General features: G+C 37.8%; 1 protein-coding gene across 2 annotated transcripts in view; it reads left to right on the top strand.

Moving 5' to 3' along the window:
- LPIN1 (lipin 1) overlaps positions 1-19,105 on the top strand; it is a 59,320-nt gene extending 40,215 nt beyond the window's left edge. For both annotated transcript variants that reach the window (XM_009889761.1, XM_009889762.1), the window contains exons 12-20: positions 1,339-1,431; positions 2,842-2,912; positions 4,945-5,089; positions 6,678-6,826; positions 8,174-8,260; positions 11,991-12,143; positions 13,966-14,080; positions 18,007-18,110; positions 18,940-19,105. In XM_009889761.1, coding sequence (XP_009888063.1) covers positions 1,339-1,431; positions 2,842-2,912; positions 4,945-5,089; positions 6,678-6,826; positions 8,174-8,260; positions 11,991-12,143; positions 13,966-14,080; positions 18,007-18,110; positions 18,940-19,099 — 1,077 coding nt within the window. In that variant the 3' untranslated portion in view covers positions 19,100-19,105. The remainder of the gene's footprint in view (positions 1-1,338; positions 1,432-2,841; positions 2,913-4,944; positions 5,090-6,677; positions 6,827-8,173; positions 8,261-11,990; positions 12,144-13,965; positions 14,081-18,006; positions 18,111-18,939) is intronic.
- The last annotated feature ends 293 nt before the right edge of the window (positions 19,106-19,398 follow it).

The raw sequence follows: 19,398 nt of genomic DNA, 5'->3' as shown, positions 1-19,398 counted from the left end.
AATGGAACTAAGGAATTGAAATACTAAGATACTTTACCAAAAAAGGCTTTATGAAGTGATTGAAAACTGGAGTTTTTGCAAAAAATAAAAATAATCACTCGTGTTCTGCAAAATACACTTAAGTGCATGTCTAATTGTAAGCATATTAATTATCTCACTGAATGTCAATGAGATGTCTGCTTGAATTTGTCTGTATATTTGAGAACTCCTTAAATTGTAGCCATTGTTCTCAATACTTGCATTTCATTCTCAGTAGCTCCACCTGCTCCTTGTTTTTCTTATTTTTGTTTAAAATGTTCTCAACTTATTTGCTCAACTTTATTCCTCTGTCATTTCTTTCTTTTCTTGTATACTTCAGATAGTATAGTGAAGAGAACCTATGGAAAAACTGAAAAAGAGATGCGTTGTCCCATACATTAGCTGAACTCAACCCTCTGTCTTAACTGATAGAGTTCTTGGATTTTTTTGTGGTATTTTTTTTTAATTTATTTTATTTTTAAAATTGCTAATCAATGTCACGGTTTTATTTTGGTGACTTTGCTTACAGTGGAGGCTATCATCTCAGAAAGCCAGTGGCTAAGCTGTTCGAAGGCATACCAAACACTTGGCTGCCTTTACTGTAGTATTTTTCCCTTTTGTCTTTTGTTTGCTCTTTGAGTAGAAGAATTCATCTCTCCTTGTTACAATGCATAAGGCTCCAGTCATTATGGGCATTGAAAGAAACTTCTCTACTGAAGTCTAGTATATATAACCAATGAAATGTAGCCAGGGTTTAAAAAAAGAAAAGTTGTAACATTGTCAGTCAAATTCATAGCATCATACTAAACTCATAAAAGCTAGTAACTTCTTTGCTTTTTTCCAAACTGGTGATTAAATATGAACATTGTAGTTATTTTTTAAATGAGAATAACTATCTTGCATGTGGGTTTGTTACTGTTTTGCATGAGAGCTCCTTCAGGAAATGATATTTTTCTTCTTTTTTTTTTTAATTTACATATAATTTGCACTAAGTTAACTTCAACTTAAAAACAGTAGGTTCTCCATTCTAGGCATTATACTAACACCTGTTTATCCTTTTTTTTTTTCCTTTCTTCTTTGATTTTATCTCTTTTTCATTTTCCTTTTAAAAATACCATAAGTATTCATGCTTAAGTTACTTCAGAGCAGCTCTGGATACCATTAGATTTTGCTTTAATAGAATTTATGGTCCGCAGACAGTATGTTTACTTTTATTCTACTTATCAGTTAAAACTGTGTGTTTGGCACTTTCTTTCATTTACATATATCAGGTTGCCCTTTGTTTTGGTTTTCTTTTATGTTACCATCCATTTATCACAGGCTACTGTGGAATCTATAATGAGGGACAAGATGCCCAAAAAAGGTGGAAGGTGGTGGTTTTCATGGAGAGGGAGGAACAGCACTATTAAAGAGGTAAGTTTAAGAAGCAAGCAGAGTTTCCTTCTGGTTGCAGTGGGAAGTCTGGATACCTCCATGTTCATCCCTCAGAACTTTGCTTCTGAGAGTAACTCAATATTCAGTTTGACTGAGGATATAAACATTAAAAGATGTTTAAACAAGGTCCAGAGTCTGATGATGTCTGACTTCAGAAGGCTTTGAAACAGACCCTACCTGAAATGTTTGCCTGCAGTGTTTTGGTTCTGCATTTATTTTCATTACACAAACTTGAGGCAGTGTTATATAGTGGATTAAATCTGTGTTTGGGAACTTAGAATCAAAGGGCTGTTCCACTAATTTAATATTTTTATGTAGATTACCTACCTTTCTGCAGCTTTCTTTTGATAGTTGAAGAACAGACATATTTCTGAGTAGCGTGAGCTGTAAAATTCAGCAAAACTTAAGATGGAAAACTGACTATATATTAGTTTTAAAGTCTTTTTTAATTTCTTTTCTGAGCATTAAAAGTTTGTGGTAACAGTCTTAAAGCCATGGGTGAACATTAAAATACAGTGAAAAAAAGCAAAACTTTATATGAAATATTGATCTCCTGTCTAGACATATTTAATCTTTAAAGTTGGCTAATAAAACCTCTTCATATTAATTTATACTATTGAAACATTAGGACTTGAGGGGAGAAAATGACTTCTAATACATTTTTATGATTGTGCCTCAGTCAATGAACTTTTTTTAGCCTCGCATGAAATAACCATTATACTGATCTGTGGCTATGAGCTTCAGAGCATGAGATTTTAGTTTTTACAGTTTGAAGTCTTCAGAATTTTGCTCTGAGTGGAAGTATTTGGTATCTCTTGAGGTGTGGAAGCTATAAATGGGGAGGTGTTATTGTTGTTTGTGTATCTCAAAATAATTCCCTATTTAAAAATCTTGTGGAATGAAATTGATAGAGCTTAGCATCTACTCAAGGTAAAAGCAGTTTGGAAAATGTTATTGGATTAAAGATTTTAGTGATTCTATGAAAGGTGATGGTGATTGTATTTTTTTTTTCCTTTTCTCCAGAATCATATATTGTTTTTTTTTTTCAAGTGAAATCTAGCTATTTGAGGTGCATGAACTGAGTAGCTATGGGATTGATCCCAGAACCTCAACAGTGCTAGATGTGAAATCTGATATTTCTGTAGTTCTTGCATCTTAATTCTTGTTCTGAGTTTTATACTTGCAATTTTTAGTTCTTTGTGCAGCCTTTATTCTTTAAGAAAACCATGAAGTTTTGTTTTGCTTTGCCTACATGCAGAGGAAACAAACATGGTGTTGACTTTTACCAAGTCTGTACAAGACAAAATGTGGTTTTCAAATATTGTTCTAAAAACTTTTCCTGTCTGCCCAACAGGAGATGCACAGCTTCTCATACTTGTATTTTTACAGGAAACAAAGCCAGAGCAAGGTATGAGTGGGAGTGGACTTACAGGAGAAGACTCTTCACAGATGGCAAACAGGTACCCACAATACTATCTGTATCTGAATAAGTGGGAGTTACCATTTAAAAATAAAAGCAAGTTATCTCTTGTAATTCAACAAAGAAATACCACACCAGTGAAATCTGTTTAATTTGTTATTCATCGCACCAGATAAGTGCAGATAGGAAGGCTCTACCCATGGCAGGGTTGCAGACCTTGTGAATGTGCTCTGGCATTTCTGTGGCTTGGCTGGCAGCTCTGTGACACCATTCCAGCCCCTTGAAAACAAACAAAATTGGAGCAGTTCTACAAAGCTATATGTATCTCTCTAAGGCTTTCAAGGGAACATCATAGATGATGCCATGCTGTTGTTAGCTCCCAGTTGCTAAAATTTCTGATTTACTTATATTTGTGGCCTGACAACTTAATTTGTTCATGCATATTTTGGGACGTTCAGGGGCCTAAGACATTCCAGAATTTTTTTTTTCACAGGCAAGAGTCATGGTTTTCTGTTACTTCTTTAAAGGGTTGCAGAAGTCTTTTTCTTCTCGTGCTCTAAGCTAATTGTACTGTATGGCCAGAATCTTTCCTTCAGGAGGGTTCCATAAGATGAGTTTTAACTTGCTTTGGAGGCTTTAGAGGGATGAGTTAGCCAGGGACAGTTCTCCTGCCTGGCTCCTTTTTTGTACATACAGATTTTACTGTAAAGACAGCCCATCTGTGTGCTGTCTGCCCTTAGAGCTGAAAAAGGCCAGATTTAAATACTCTTTATGCTCATTAAGTTAAGTTTAAGGATCATCTTTATGAAACAAAAAGGCATCAGCTGTCATTCTTTCTGGAGGCCAGCAGTTGCAGTTCAGGTGAATGTGCTGGAAGGAGGAATCCTCATTCTGCAGGAGACTAGCTGTTACCTCCGTTGCCTCTCTGAGAGAGGCACAGAATAAATCAGAAAGGCTCATTTTCCTTTTGAGGATGACACGTGACATTTAGGTCTGTTTTTTACGTGGTTGTTTAAGATAAGCTTTAAAGTGGGATTAAGACTTCAAGCAGACTAGATTCTATAATTGGTGTTCTTTGTTTAAATTTTAACTGACCCTAGAAATCTGTCATTAAGAATTTATTGCTTGCAAGCAAAATATGACAAGTGGGATGTTGAGTAAAGCTTTTGAGATCCGATGTTACAAAGGATAAGATGGGCTTCTAAATGTTGGTAGTCATGACACACAGTACCTTGATATTGGGTCAAGGCTTCCTAACATCAAACAACGTCTGGGTGTGATTGAAATAAGAGGCAAAATGTTGATTGTTTTAAAGATGAGATTTATAGGATCTGAAAGGGTATTTTACCTTCCACCTAAGGTGAATGATTTCTTTACTGTAGGAAAACTTGTTCTCTGAAGAAAAATATCCTTAAAATTCTGGACAAAAGGTTGTAGCAGAAAAAATAATAATACTACTACTGATGTGTATTCAAACAGAATTGTGTAAAGGAGCTCAGGTTTTATGACTCACATCATATCCTGAATAGGGTAATCCTGGAAAAGAATAATCCAATGATCTAAAATTACTAATTGGAAGAGAAGGAGGAGTTACTCTCTATAATAAAATTTCCATCACCTGGATTTTTTTTTATATTAACTGTTAATTCTTTGTGAGAAGTGAGAAAGGGTAAATAGAAAGCCAGCACAACACACGCCTCTTCCTTCTTCTGGGAACTGAGGAATTTTTGTAGCTACAATGTCTAAAGGGTATTAATTTTTTTTATAAGTATGAGATTTTTGAGTCAATATGGCACATTAATTGACATCCATTAAATTTAAGTAATGAAAACTAGCTTATAGACAAGTGAATGACTAGAACAGCCCAAGTATGAATAATGGGGAATATGCGTGAATGGAAATTCGGCACTTCATTGATATATTTAAAGCCATGATGTGAATGACCTTGTGTGAGACAGTACTTAGAGCAGAGAATCAATGACTTATTTGGTGACTCACAGTTAATGCATTTTTAATGGACTGAGATGCAGTTACTGACATGATAACATCATTTTCTGTGTGCAATGTTCCAGAATAAAAGATGAATCTTCTTCAAGCGACGAAGACCCTAGAGCTGCCAAACAAAACCTCGGGTCATTACAAACCAACTCAAGTCATCTCTCATTACTGCCTGGCATCAGTTACAAAAAAACACTTCGACTCACTTCTGACCAGCTTGTGAGTTAATTTTACATCCTTGTCCTGAAATGTCATTTCTAATACAACATGAACAATACTGTTATTCAGGCTTGCAAAGCTTAATTAGCTCTTATGTCTTGCGTTTAACTCTCGCTTGACTTATATTTAAAAAAAAAAATCTTTTCCCTTCCCTTTTCAGTACTAAGCATGAATGTTGTACCTTGCAGAAAGTGGGGTTCAGAGATGGGGAGACATGGGATCCCATTTAGAAAAATTTCAAAATTAAATTCCAAAGTATGTATTTATCGCCTGAATAAGTGTACTGGAACCATGTCCTCTTTGTATTATGTATATATGTTAACTCAGAGGCCCCTCTTCTCTCTTTTTTTTCCTCCTCTCCTTTCCTTTTCCCTTATTCGTAGGCATACGGTCACATTTTACATAAATATGATTTTTCTGTTAGTAACATCAGAAAGAGCTGCTTGTGAATTTACTACGGGGCCAGGCTATTCATTTCTTTGAAGCCAATTCTCTTCTGTGACAGAGGTGTTTTGACTAATGGTGACAAAACTGTTACGGTTTTGTGTTCTGCACATTCCAATTTGATCTGAAAAAATGGCTACTTCAGGGAAATACTGTCTGGCGTCTTATCTATAGCCAATTAGTTTTCTGAAGGAAAACCACACAAGGCATACAGCATTAAACAGCCCATCACTCATTGCCTGAATAGTTGGAAAAAATTCTGCATTTCTTACAAAGAGACATGTAGGATGTGTTGGTAATTTTCTATAACAAACAGAAAGCAAGGGTTACACAAATATATTGATACTTTTCAGATTCAGAAACCTTGCAGAAATTAGCTGAAGCTAAAAGTACTTTTAGATTGGTTTCTTGATGAAACAGTGGGTGAGACTCATCAGTTACCCGTCACTTGTTCTGCATTCCTACCTCCTTCTCACTTTTTAACTCACTGAACAATTGCAGGGAAATAGAACTAAGAAAGAGATGCCTAAAGTATTAAACTCCTGCAGGTTTTGTGAAAATGAATGGTTAGGTCCACAAATAGAACTGAATCATAGAATACCAGGTTGGAAGGGACTTCAAGGATCATCTGGTCCAACTTTCCTTGGCAAAAGCAAGGTCTAGACAAGATGGCCCAGCACCCTGTCCAGCTGAATCTTAAAAGTGTCCAATGTTGGGGAATCCACCACTTCCCTGGGGAGATAATTCCAAGGGCTGTTTGTTCTCATTGTGAAAAATTTTCCTCTTGAGTACAAACCTACATTTCTTTTTGCATATGTATCTATATCTCAGAGTGGAAACCCCCCACAGATAGTCCTTATTCCATAATTTGTTATTGTTTATGTGAAATTTTTGGGATTTTTTTTTTCATATCCCTAACTGTGAAACATTTTTGTTTGTTTGATGGATTTGTTCTGCTCTATAAATCAATGCCTAGTGCACATCACACAGGGCAAACCTCTGCTATCATTATTTAGATGATAGCTCTGCTGAAAGCAGTAAGAGTCGGTGTGACCAAGGCAATGATCATCTGTGGCGTTGTGTTTGCACGTTGTCCGTTTCACATGCTCAGTTTGTTGATTATCTTGCTGATAATGTCTTGCAGAAAAGCTTAAAGCTCAAGAATGGCCCTAATGATGTGACCTTTAGTGTTACGACACAGTATCAAGGCACTTGCCGCTGTGAAGGCACTATTTACCTATGGAATTGGGATGATAAAGTTGTTATTTCTGACATTGATGGAACAATCACACGGTGAGTTCATGAACAGGGAGAGGCTTTATTTGCAAGGGCAAATTGTCCTTGGTGCTAAAGGGAAAAGTAATTAACAGGGAATTTTGAGTCACAGAATCATCATATTCTAGTGGTTTTTTTGGGGTGTGTGTTTGGGTTTTTTATTTGGCTTTTTTTATTTTGTTTTCAAACAATGCAAGAATCGCTATCAAATTAAAATTTCAGCTAAAGACACATGCTATATCTGCCCTTCATTTGTTACCTATTGGTATTTCATTATAGTATTTACGGTGGTATTGGAGGACCTTCTGCAAAATCATAACTTTTTGCTGCATCCCATTTATGAAGTACACTGGCTACATTAAAAAGAAGAAAAACATGAATTCTGTTATAAAAGTCATTACTGGGGCATTCCAATGAGAGGTATTATTATTTAGAAGACAAGGCTCTGAAATCAAAGTCAGAATTAGAATTTGATGGAAAGTTTCAGATTAGCCCTTTGGGTAAAACCCACAATTTTGGAGTGACCAAAATGATTGATTCAGTTGCTGATTTTTACTTAACATTCGGGAAAACAATTGTGTGTGTAACAGGGAAATGCACAATAAAAATGTAAGCATTTTCTTTTGACCTCTTCTGTCTGCTGCTGAGTTGACCAGAGAGTTACTGAATCACTTCACCATATAATACTATTGTAAATCCATCCTAAGCCATTGCCAGTGTCTTCTAAGATGCAAGATATTCAGGTCTTGGATTTCTTGCTGTGTATCTGTATAATGCTTAGTCAAGTGAGGTGCTTATTTGTTTGAATTTCTAGATGTTATTATAGTGTAAATAACTTTCTCTCATGTACAGCGGGAGTTACACTGAAACCAGTATAACTATTTCATAACACTTTATATGTGACCAACTGTCAGCTTTATGTGGAGAAGTTAAAAAGTAAGCTAGAATGACACTTCTCGTGCTTGTAATGCCCCATAAATTTCCCTTATGGGTAGGTTTGGTTTATTTAGGAAACATTTAATGTAAACCTCAGAAGGTATGCTTAGTGCTGGCTGGCCTACTAGGCAGGTCTGACTGATAGCCTATATGCTGTAATTCCCGTGTTACTTTATGGGTCATGAGCTTATCTATGAAGACAAGTCCTGGGGTACAAGAGTAACTAACACAACATGGCCAAGGATGGGCATGTCAGTCTGTCGCAAAAGAAAGGGGAATAAAATCATCCTCTTCTGTTCACAATCAGTACCTTACAGAAAACCTTTGCTGATAGACAAATAAGTTAGTGGGGTTTGTATTAGCCTCATCTGTTGTTATAAGTTTTGGGGTTTTTTTTCAGTTCAGTTATATTGTTTTTCCTTTATTCAGGTCAGATACTTTAGGCCATATTTTGCCGACTCTTGGCAAAGACTGGACGCACCAAGGGATTGCGAAGTTGTACCATAAAGTGAGCCAGTGAGTATTCAGTAATTTCACTTCATGCTTCTGTGGCTTACAGTTATTCATTTGTACAAAAAAATTAAAACTTCTCAAGGCTTCTCTTAACCTATAAGGGTGACAATTTTATCAATATCTTGTCACTTGAGTGGTGCTTACACGGTGTAAACACCTGCTGTATGATATCCACAGCAAAACCTGCTTTGTGACATCAAAAGCAAAAGCCTCATACCAGTGAGTAGTGACTGCTCTTTCAATTATCCCAAACTGATAACTTCAGTTAGTTCCAAAAACTGTAGTAATTTGAATGAGTTGTGCAGTTGCAACAAGTGGAACTCTTTTGCAAATAGAGTGGTGCAGCAGCATTAATTCATAAAATGTTAATACCCTTTCCCTTCTCTCCTTGTTGAAGAGATTGAGAAATGCATGAGGACTGTTTACCCCAGGGTGGTTGCTGTAAGTGGAATTCCCAAACTTGACTTACCTGGAGTCATGCAGGGATGATATCTAAAACACATGTGAGGAATCCATTTGGGGGAGTTCTCTCTTTTTTCCAGTGAGTAGAAAGGGAGTTTAGTGAAACAGCTTAGACTTGAGCTGTCTAAACATTAGGCTTCTAGTCAAGCAAGATACATCTCACCCTTAAAGCACAGCATGATGTCTTATCTTGAGTAGAAATGGACCCAGTTTGGATACTCACTGCTAATATTCTTGATATTTGTTTTATTTGTTGTATAAATATTGATGAGCTTCAAAGACCTTGATGATTATCTTTACTACTGATGATTATACAATGTATTTTGTTATTTCTGTATATAAATATTTGCTTTTAATTCTGTTATTAAATTGCAAAGTTGTGAAGGATCCGTCTTAAAATATTTTTGTGTCATTGGTTAATTTTAAGAGTAGGTGATAAGGAAATATTGCTTAAAGTGCAATTTAAAGGCATTGAAAATCAGTAGGATAAATGATGTGAAGAGCCTAAGGAACTGGATTTTACCTGGCAACACCAGTGTGAGCCACTTTATTATAAGTCAGTAGTTGATCTGCACTTGTGTCTGTTGGTCCACAGTAATAAATACCTTCTGTGCTACTGTGGGTAGAAGGACCAGGATTCATCATGTTTACTTGTAGCTTGTACACTCTGTGTAATCCATGGAGAAAGACAGGTACCTTCAAAAAGTAGCTCAATATACCTGAGATCTAATGATCTTCTGAATTTTTTTTTTTTTCCCATTAGCTGTTGAAATATTGGGCTTTAGGTCGGTTAATGTCATTAACAGGGAGAGTACCCTGGTATGACCTACAACAATATATTCCAAAACACCTGTGATATTCCCTTCCATGAATGGGCACCAGTATAGGTTAGGGGTGGACCTGCTGGGAAGTAGCTCTGAGGAGAAGGATTGGGGGGTCCTGGTAGGTAGTAAATTGTCAATGAGCCAGCAGTGTGCCCTTGCCGCCAAAAAGGCCAATGGAATCCTGGGCTGCATAGGGAAGAGTGGGTTCAGTAGGTCGAGGGAGGTCATTCTCCCCCTCCCACTCGTCACTGGTGAGGCCACAACTGGAATACTGTGTCCAGTTTTGGGCTCCCCAGCTCAAGAGGGACAGGGAACTGCTGGAGAGAGTCCAGCGAAGGGCAACCAAGATGACTGAGGGATTGGAGCATCTCCCTTATGGAAAGGCTGAGAGAGCTGGGACTCTTTAGCCTGGAGAAGAGAAGGCTGAGGGGAGACCTTATTATGGCATACAAGTATCTAAAGGGTGGGTGGAAGGAGGATGGAGCCAGACTCTTTTCAGTGGTTCCCAGTGACAGGACGAGGGGCAATGGGCACAAGTTGGAACACAGGAAGTTCCATTCAAATACGCGGAAAAACTTCTTTACAGTTCGGGTGACAGAGCCCTGGCACAGGCTGCCCAGGGAGGGTGTGGAGTCCCCTTCTCTGGAGATTTTCAAGACCCGCCTGGATGCAGTCCTGAGTAATGTGCTCTGGGCAATCCTGCTTTAGCAGGGGAGTTGGACTAGATGATCTCTAGAGGTCCCTTCCAACTCCGAAAATTCTGTGATTCTGTGAATATGAACAGGAGAAAAACAATTGGACTCTACCAACTCGCACGAGGTGATGTGTGGGAATGCTTATAGGTGAGCAAGGAAGGCTAGTCCAAGAGTACGGGTGTGCTGTTGGTTCCCTGAATACATGTTGCAATGTAGTCAAGCCATTAGTGTACGCTGAAGGTTCAAAGACTGAGAATGTGGTGAGTTTTGTGATTCGCAATTGAGAGAATAAAGGAAATGAGGAGAAGAATTAATTGATGTCTGAATCGAATCAGATGAAGTATCTGATGTATTCTGATGTTATGCATTCAGATTTTAGCTTTTACCAGGAGGATTACTGATTGCTGTCTATTCAGGTTGATATTTCTGCTTTACACAGAAAATAAAACTGGTTTTCTTTTATTACATTAAATTAATCTGTTCTTATGTATTCAAATTACGATAAATGTATGAAGAGCCTGTTGTACGCATCATAACTGCCTTCTTAGTTAATTTGATTTTTTTCTGTGTACTAGGGTTATGCTGAGGTTCATTTATTGCTTTTTGTTTTACACAGATGATAAATTATAAATTATGGGTGATAGAATCTAAATTATGCTAGAGACACTTGTCTGTGCTTTTATTCTGTATAGCCATACGTGATCACAGAAAAGACAAGCGTCGTGGCTTGGGCTGGACTGGCCACTGAAAGGAATGACATATGTTCTCCCCCACCTCCCTTTCTTCAAGGAGAGGAGGGAGAGAGAGAAAGAGACAGCCTGGGAATTCCCATGCTGAGCAGTATTAAGTTCTGTGTATAACCTCTGCATTACATTTGGTGAAAATGTTAATTAATTTTTCAATTGCTGTTGTTATTTCTATGCCTGCCAGCATTGTCAATTGTTAGGGCTTTCGTGATCATAAACATAAGAGAAAAAAATAGATTTGAGTCATGTTGTTTTTCAAATTACTAAGTTAATTATGTAAAGGCTAGATATTAGAACTGAACACCATATAAATGTTCAATAGTTAGATTTAATGACTATGCGTGCAGTGAATACAGTATTTCTTTGTTTTATGAGCAATTATTTCTTTATTGGACTTGAAGTAAATTGCCGTTAAGTTGAACTAACATCATTGGACTCTGTTCTATCATGAAAAGAACCAAGGGTAACCTGTGACTTGTGCCAAAACTTTTATTTCAGTGTCAAGTCAAAGATTGCTTCTCATACTGTGTTTTGAAGTATATACGTTAATGCTGTACATAGACTAGTCTTTTTTTTTTTTTTTTTTTGCGGAGGCTCAGGAGGCAGGAGTACAACACTGTTAATACAGCAAAGGCTAATACACCATTGCCTGCTTTATGCAAAGTGTTTTCCCCTTAGTAGATGTCATTTCAGTTAATTCTAAGGAGTATGGTTCTACTATGCAAGGGGCAGATAAAAAACCGTAAGAAGTCATAAGCCATGAGAAGACCAGAGATAAATGAGCCCTCCTTAGCTGTAAATCACTAGCTGCAGTGGAGCTAGATGGATTTTGATTATCCAAGGCTCTGGCACAAATGTTTTTATTCCTTTTAAATAAGTCTAGGTTAAACATAAGTCCGTTTAACAGTCATGGTTTGATTCATGTAAAAATAAACACACAAAATTATTAATGTCAAAAGACCTGCTTTATTTTTACAGTAATTTCTTCTTTTATTTCTGTTCACAGAAATGGATATAAATTTTTGTATTGCTCAGCACGTGCCATTGGAATGGCAGACATGACCAGAGGATACCTGCACTGGGTCAATGAACGAGGAACTGTGCTGCCTCAAGGGCCACTCTTGCTGAGTCCAAGCAGCTTATTCTCAGCTCTTCACAGGTACTGCAATGTCACTTGTATGCAGAAAGGGACTTGGAGGTTGGTGGAGGCTGAATTCTCAGCTTTTTTATAGGAGTGCTTGAAATCTTTCATAATGTTTTCTTTCTTATGTATGGTGCAAAATTTAATTAAGAAGAAATTTTGTTAAAGATTAAAATTCAATAGGTAGTCACGTTGCTTCATTTATCTCTTAGACGTGCCTCAATATACATCTGTGCACTGTTTACCAACAGGTACTGCCTGTTGACTTTGTGTTTAACATGGTGTGTTAATATTTATTTATGGGGAAAATGTGAACATTTTAATGACAATCGCTCTTGTCTTAACTTGTAAGCTGTTCCAATTGGCATAAATATTTTTGTGGAAGAATATTACTTGGTGGGTTTTGAAGAAATTTGTGTGAAAACAAAATGAACTTTTTACACTTATTAGTGCACTGTGGTATTCTGTGTGGACAATGTTCTTTCTAGGTGTTGAACTGTACTCAGTGAATAATAATAGCACAGATTTTGAATAGCGTACCTTCTTCCTAATTCAGTGAAGCATGTCAAGTGATTACGGAAAATATTTTAAGCTGTTAAAAGCTGCTGTGACAGGATATATTTCATTAGAATTTTTAATGGAAGGTTGTTCAGATGTTCTCCTGATTGAGTGACATGCTACAAGGCTGTCTTACCAGTCGTGTTCTAAATATAAGAGCCCGTGGAAGTATTACGGTGCGCTTCTTAGACTGATTAAATAATAAATGCAGTGAAGGGGTGGTTACTGTTACCTTATGCTACTCAGATCTAGAAATACATTTAAAGTGATACTCTTTTGGTATCTTGTTTAGTCTAAAGAATGCCTGTCTTTCAGTATACACTATCGTAACTGCTGTGATGTGTGGGCAATAAATGACTTCATTGTTATCCATAGATTTAATTATTGTGGTTTTGAGGGCTCTGAGATCAGGTGTATGCGAGACTGAGGAAAGATGGTTTTATTCCTCTTTTGCACATTCTCAAACTTTGATTTATACATAGAGCTGCTGTTCCAAAGGGCTGTATTACTCCTCTGAAGCTTCTGTACTATTCACATCTTCCTTGACATATGTGTTGGTGCTAGGATGTGGGATTCTGAGCTTCTTAAGCGCTTTTGTGTCATGCTGGCATCTTCCTATGTTATGGGAACTCCAGACTCTGCCACCTGTTCAGTCTCCATGCCAAGAGAAGCTGCTGTGAAAGGGCTTTTGCCCAGAGATGAGAACTCCTCTGTTCATTAATGAATTCTATGTTCTGTAAGGAACAACTGAAGAGAAATAGAAGGTTCCTTTATTCCTTAACTTTTGCTAATTAGCAGTGATGGACCCTGACTGTAGAAGTATCTTAACAGGCTTGGGCGCTTCTAGCACATATGGTAATTGCAATCCCTTTAAAAATAATGGTGGGGGAAAAAAAACCACAAAGCTATACACAGTTAACACTAATATAATCTATTAATCGTTCTCAGGAAGCAGTTTACTTGATGACAATTTGTTTTGTGAGGCTTTATTTAACAGCTACTCGCCGTAATCAACCATCCTTGCTCAGCAGCCATCTTTACAGCATAGGTTTCAATAGAAGTTCCCTTGTTCCAGAGGATTTATTTACTGTTCCCATTATGTAAGCTTGGGAATGCTATTTTGTCTTTGTGAGCACTGTGATTTCCAAATCAAGATTTATTGGAGGAGGGTGGAGGCTCTGTAGGAGTATCCAGCTAGGTGAAAATGTTGAATAAAGAAAATAAAATGGTTTCTACCGTATTTCATGCATACTTATTCAGTCTCCCTTTTTTATCATTTCAGGGAGGTGATAGAAAAGAAGCCAGAAAAATTTAAAGTTCAATGTTTGACAGACATCAAAAACTTATTTTACCCTAACACAGAACCCTTTTATGCTGCTTTTGGAAACAGGCCTGCTGTAAGTAATAGCTGAATTTATTTCTATTGCAGAGAACAGAAAGGTTACTGTCATTTCATGGTTCTGTTGCATTAGAACCTAGAAGCTTTAAATGGGAATTAAGACTGTTATTAGGCCCTGTATGAAGGAAAATATAAAGGTTCTTCCTCAAAGATCTCACAATATAGGATACAAACAGAGATGGAAAAGCAGCAAAGTCGCTACGTTACATCTGCATAACTTGGCCTTTAAGTTTGTGTGAAAATAGTGATCCCATTTTAATCCACGCTGGTACAGTGTCAATGAGATACCTGCGGACAGACAGAAAATCTTTCAGATGAATATTGGTGGAACTTACACTTCAAACTATAAGTACAGTCAAAAGAACTTGGATGTCCCACTGAAATCAAAAGGTTTTACTTTGCATGGAAAGTGAAATGTTGTTTGATGTGGAGAAGGGATGACAGATCTCCTGTCACCCATTTGAAGGCTGTATAATTTGGCTATAGGCTTTTCTTACTCCTGTCCTAGCCCAAAAAAATACTTTTATGCATCCAGAAAAGGAAATGGTCTCAGAGGCTAGGGCAGAGGCAGGGACCCTGATATGTGATTATCCCTTCGTTTAAATTGATAGCATGATCCAAGAGATTGTTTTGACACAGGCAGCTAGCAGTCTTCCAGGCAATTTGGGGATATGTTTGCTATGTTAGCTTGGGGCATGGACTCTTCCCAGTGGGCTTTTGATATAGCCATATTGGGGGGTGTGTGTATGTGGGGCTGGGGGTCATTTGTTTTTTGTTGTGGGGTTTGGTTGTTTTTTGGTGTGTGTGTGTTTTTGTTTTTTTTTTTTTGAGAGGAGGGGTGTGGAGACTTTAATATTGCTGACACATTGTCAAGAGACTTCCAAGTCTGACAATGGGCACTCACACAGAATCACAGAATGGTAGAGGTTGGAAGGAACCCTTGGAGATCACCTAGTCCAACCCTCCTGCCAAAGCAGGTTCACCTAGAGCAGGTTGGACAGGAATGCATCCAAGTGGGTTTTGAATGTCTCCAGAGTGGGAGACTCCATGACCTCTCTGAGCAGCCTGTTCTGGTGCTCTGTCGCATTCAAAGAAGTTTTTCCTCATGTTGAGGTGGAATTTCCTGTGTTCCGGTTTGTGCCTGTTGCCCCTTGTCCTGTTGCTGGGCACTACTGAAAAGAGCCTGGCCCCATCTGCTTGACATCTGCCCTTTAGATATTTATAAGCATTGATGAGATCTCCTTTCAGTCTTCTCTTCTCCAGGCTAATCAGACCCAGGTTTCTCAGCCTTTCCTCATAAGAGAGGTGCTCCATTCCCTTGTCCATCTTTGTAGCCCTCTGCTGGACTCTCTCCAGTAGTTCTGTGTCTTTCTTGAACTGGGGAGCCCAGAACTGGAGACAGTTCTCCAGATGTGGCCTCACCAAGGCAGAGTAGAGGGGGAGGGATCCTCTCATTGGATCACTGTTTAGTTTGCTAGTTTAGATATCATTATAGGTGCCTGAGGAAGGACAGAGGCTTTGTTTCACTCAAAATCTTTGAAAGCATCCTGCTTTTTATCTCTCTCTATATATACATATTTCTATATATAAATATGTATATATATAAACCTACTTCATTAGACGTTTACAGTTTCACTGGGCGCCTAAGTTTAGATGCTAACTAAATTAGGCAGAAGGGCCCCTTATTTGTGCCCAGGAGCCCCATAGAGCATTTGGTACTTTCTCTAGCTCTGTATTGTCAGGTAATATTTCCTGTAGAAACTGATGTGTGGTATAGTAACATGTAAGAAGAAACCTGGGAACGCCAGTGTGGTGTTTATGGCTAAGGACTGTTGCTGTGCAGCTTGGGTGTATCTACCTTGTTTTGGAAGCTAAACCCGCTTAATTGTATGCCTGTGTCCTGGCCATGAAATTCCATCTTAAGAGAATGGTCCTTGACCCTTCATATTTCCTAGCATGATTCGCCAGAGAACACTTCAGTTGGTTACCTCTTTGTCTAGTTGGTGGAGAGAAATGGGACATCTCTCAAGAGAGAGTAAGTAATTCAGGTGCTAGGTGACCATCCTTCTCCACTGACTCCACGAGAGCTAAAAGTGTCTCACTGAAGCATCCAAGGACCGTGCATTCCAGCCCTAGCTGCTCAGAGCTGTAACAGCTGAGGTAGGATCACTAGCAGAAACACTGACAGCTTGGCAAAATTATCAGTATAAACGTGCCATTGCCAGTGTGAATATGAACATTCAGAGACTGGGCAGTTTAGATGCCTCAATGTTCGACAGAGATGCCTGGCAAGATATTTTGGCACTGAAACCATGGATGTTGTGGCTGCATTTGAGGACTCAGCATGCCTTTCTGGTGGGACTCGGTTTCTACACATCTCATATTTTTTGTTAAGGTTGACATTGATGAGTAGCAACTATTTCAGCTTCATCTTTTAGCAAACTACGATGTCAGAGAGGACAGGAGGTGCCCACTTTCTTGTTGTTATATTGTTATATCATACGCAGCTTAATTTTCATTATCAAGGTACCTTTAGACATATGGTTCTGAAATAACTTTTTAAACACTTTTGTGTTTTTGTATTATGGATGACGTCTACCTCTAGTTCCATTTTTTTGAACTTAAGAGAAATAAAAGAAAATCATTATTTTCATGCATACTTCAATAAAATTTCAAGTAAAGCTGTAAGTTAATGTTTCTAAAAGGAATTACTGGTAACTCACTCCTCTGCTGTTGGAGTGCAGTTTTCAGGTGTAAGAAATGCCACTGGCTTTGTGAAGATCAGGATCATCACTTTCTCAATTTTCTGTGCTGTTTGTTTTACTTTTTTTTTTGTGGGTTTTTTTTTCATTGTTTGGTTTGTTGGTTTTTTTCCCCACAACAAACTCAGTGAGATTTCAGTGCTCATGGATGTTACAGGTGTAGATAGTGCATGGATTGCCAGGATGCTGAGTTCTTGAAGTGACTGCTGTTCACTTTTGTTCAGTAATTAATTTTTTTGGAACAGTCTTTACAACATATAGATAAAAATAATCTTTCTCTCTTCATTAACGTTCCAGTCTTTCACGACCTCGGCTTTTAAAACCATGATTTATAGTAGTAAAATGGAAGCTTGTTTTTGGTCTGATCTTCTGGGAGTTATTTTCACCTTTGCTTTTGTCAAGCTGCTTTTCAGAACAGATCAAAACTTATTCATTGCTTTCCTTAAGAATTTGATTCTTAAAAGATGTTCCTAATTTTTACTTCCAATTGTATGTCCCAGAGTTGCATCTGCATTACCTGATGGAGCTCATTGCTGCTATTTTGGCATATATGCTTTGGTTTCCGTTCTTTCCCCTTGCTTTGACGTGGAGCCAATATATGTCTATGGCACAAATCCGAACTGGGGAGCTACGAGATGTTTCCAGGGGTTTTAATGCAGACACAGTTGTCATGACTTCCTTTTGTGACCTTGTCCTTACAAATTAATCACTATTTTATGTGTCAGTTATGTTTTAACCTCTGTACACTGTTGCAAGATACTTGGTACGCCGCACTCAGGAAATGAAATATTCTCTGAAAGAAAAATGAGAGTGTAAATGCTCTTACACCAAATATCATTAGGTTTTTATTGAATTTCATTTTTGTGTCAAGGGAAGGTTCTGAAAAAATGAACATGACTTTGATCAATAGTTTAAACTGAAGTGGCAAACTCCTGATCTAGCTGCAAATTGTCTGTTTCGTGAGCATTTTGTTAGACTGACTTTGTTTGTAACATAATGGATAATTTCAGAAACACAATAACTAGGTAAATTTAGTACCAATCCTGTGCAAATATGATCTTCTGTGTAATATAGTTCAGCAAGAATAAACATTATTGTGCAAAGACAGAATTGTGATTCTTCTTCTTTTTTTTTTCTTTTTTTCTCCCCCTCTTCTGTTTAGGACGTTTATTCATACAAGCAGGTGGGAGTTTCTTTAAACAGGATATTTACAGTTAACCCCAAAGGAGAACTTATACAAGAGCATGCAAAGACAAACATCTCATCGTAAGTAATTTCTTATCCCTAACGACTTATAGACTAAATTAATTTGCTGTTCTAATTTATGACTCAAGTTGCCCAAAGATGTGTTTGATCTTACTAATGAAAGATTCCTTAGACTATTCCAAACAAAACATAAAAAATTTAGAATAAAATACAGGCTTTCCACCTCAGTGAAACTGGCAAAAAGAAAGTGTAGTATTTAGTTTAATATATTCCATCTACTTTAGTCATGTAAAGGAATTATCAGTGTACAACTTAATCTGCTTAAAAATGAGATGAACTAATTTCCTGAAGCCATCTGCCTTTTCATGGCCTTGTCAAAATTTCCTTTTCCTGGAACTCCTATCTAGAAGAGCCAGAAAACAAAATCTGAAGATAGGGCTGAAGGCTTCCAGCAAGATGCTTAGGCACTGTAGTACCTAATACTGAATGGAAAAGGCCTTTAGTAATGTTTAGAGTGTCCCTAATTGAAGGGGAGCCGTATGTGTATACAATAGGAATAATTGATTGAGCAGGGAGCTGCTCGAGCTAAGCTGGACAGAAATGGAGAAACAAAATATGAGGCTTGAACGTTTCAGCAGGTGATCCGAGTGGAAAATGGCATCTATTTCTTACTAGCTAAGTTTCATTGCTTAGCATGAATGGATTTCTTACCTGAACCATGAATCTTCTCTGAAAGCTCAGCACCAAAATCGAGTTTAGTTTTATTCATTTGAGGGGAGCCACTTGTCCATGTAAGAGTTGCTATGCCTTAGGGGTTGGGGACTTACAGGAATTCAAAATAAGAAGATCTGAAATGGTTCACCATTCTTCTTACTTGTTTATTTTCCAGCTATGTCAGACTATGTGAAGTGGTAGATCACATTTTCCCATTGCTGAAAAGAAGCCATTCTTCAGATTTCCCTTGTTCTGATACCTACAGTCAGTTCACCTACTGGAGAGAACCTCTGCCACCTTTTGAAACTCAGGATGTACATCCAGCCTCATCTTGACTGCATTGCCAAACTGTTGGCCTCAGCTCAAAGAATGAGTTAGCTTGTATGGAAAGGATGCCACTTGGCTTTTGCTGTTGACAGTTCAGCTGGAATCTGTGATGTTGTAAGCATTGTATTCTTTTGCTGTGAGCAAATTTAGAAATGCTTTTTCATACTTGGTCACATTTCCAGATGACAAGAAGGAATCTTTCTAGGAAAAGGAGTTGCGTTTCTAGCTCTTCACCCAGGTCCTCAGATTGTGCCATACAGTTTCATCATTGAAGGTCAAATAAAAATGAAGCGATGTTGGAGTTGCA

Source organism: Charadrius vociferus, unplaced genomic scaffold (genome assembly GCF_000708025.1).
Source record: "Charadrius vociferus isolate BGI_N301 unplaced genomic scaffold, ASM70802v2 scaffold267, whole genome shotgun sequence".
Lineage (NCBI taxonomy): Eukaryota > Metazoa > Chordata > Aves > Charadriiformes > Charadriidae > Charadrius > Charadrius vociferus.
Note: the sequence above shows the minus strand (reverse complement) of the source record. Positions and strands in the feature narration are given on the sequence as shown.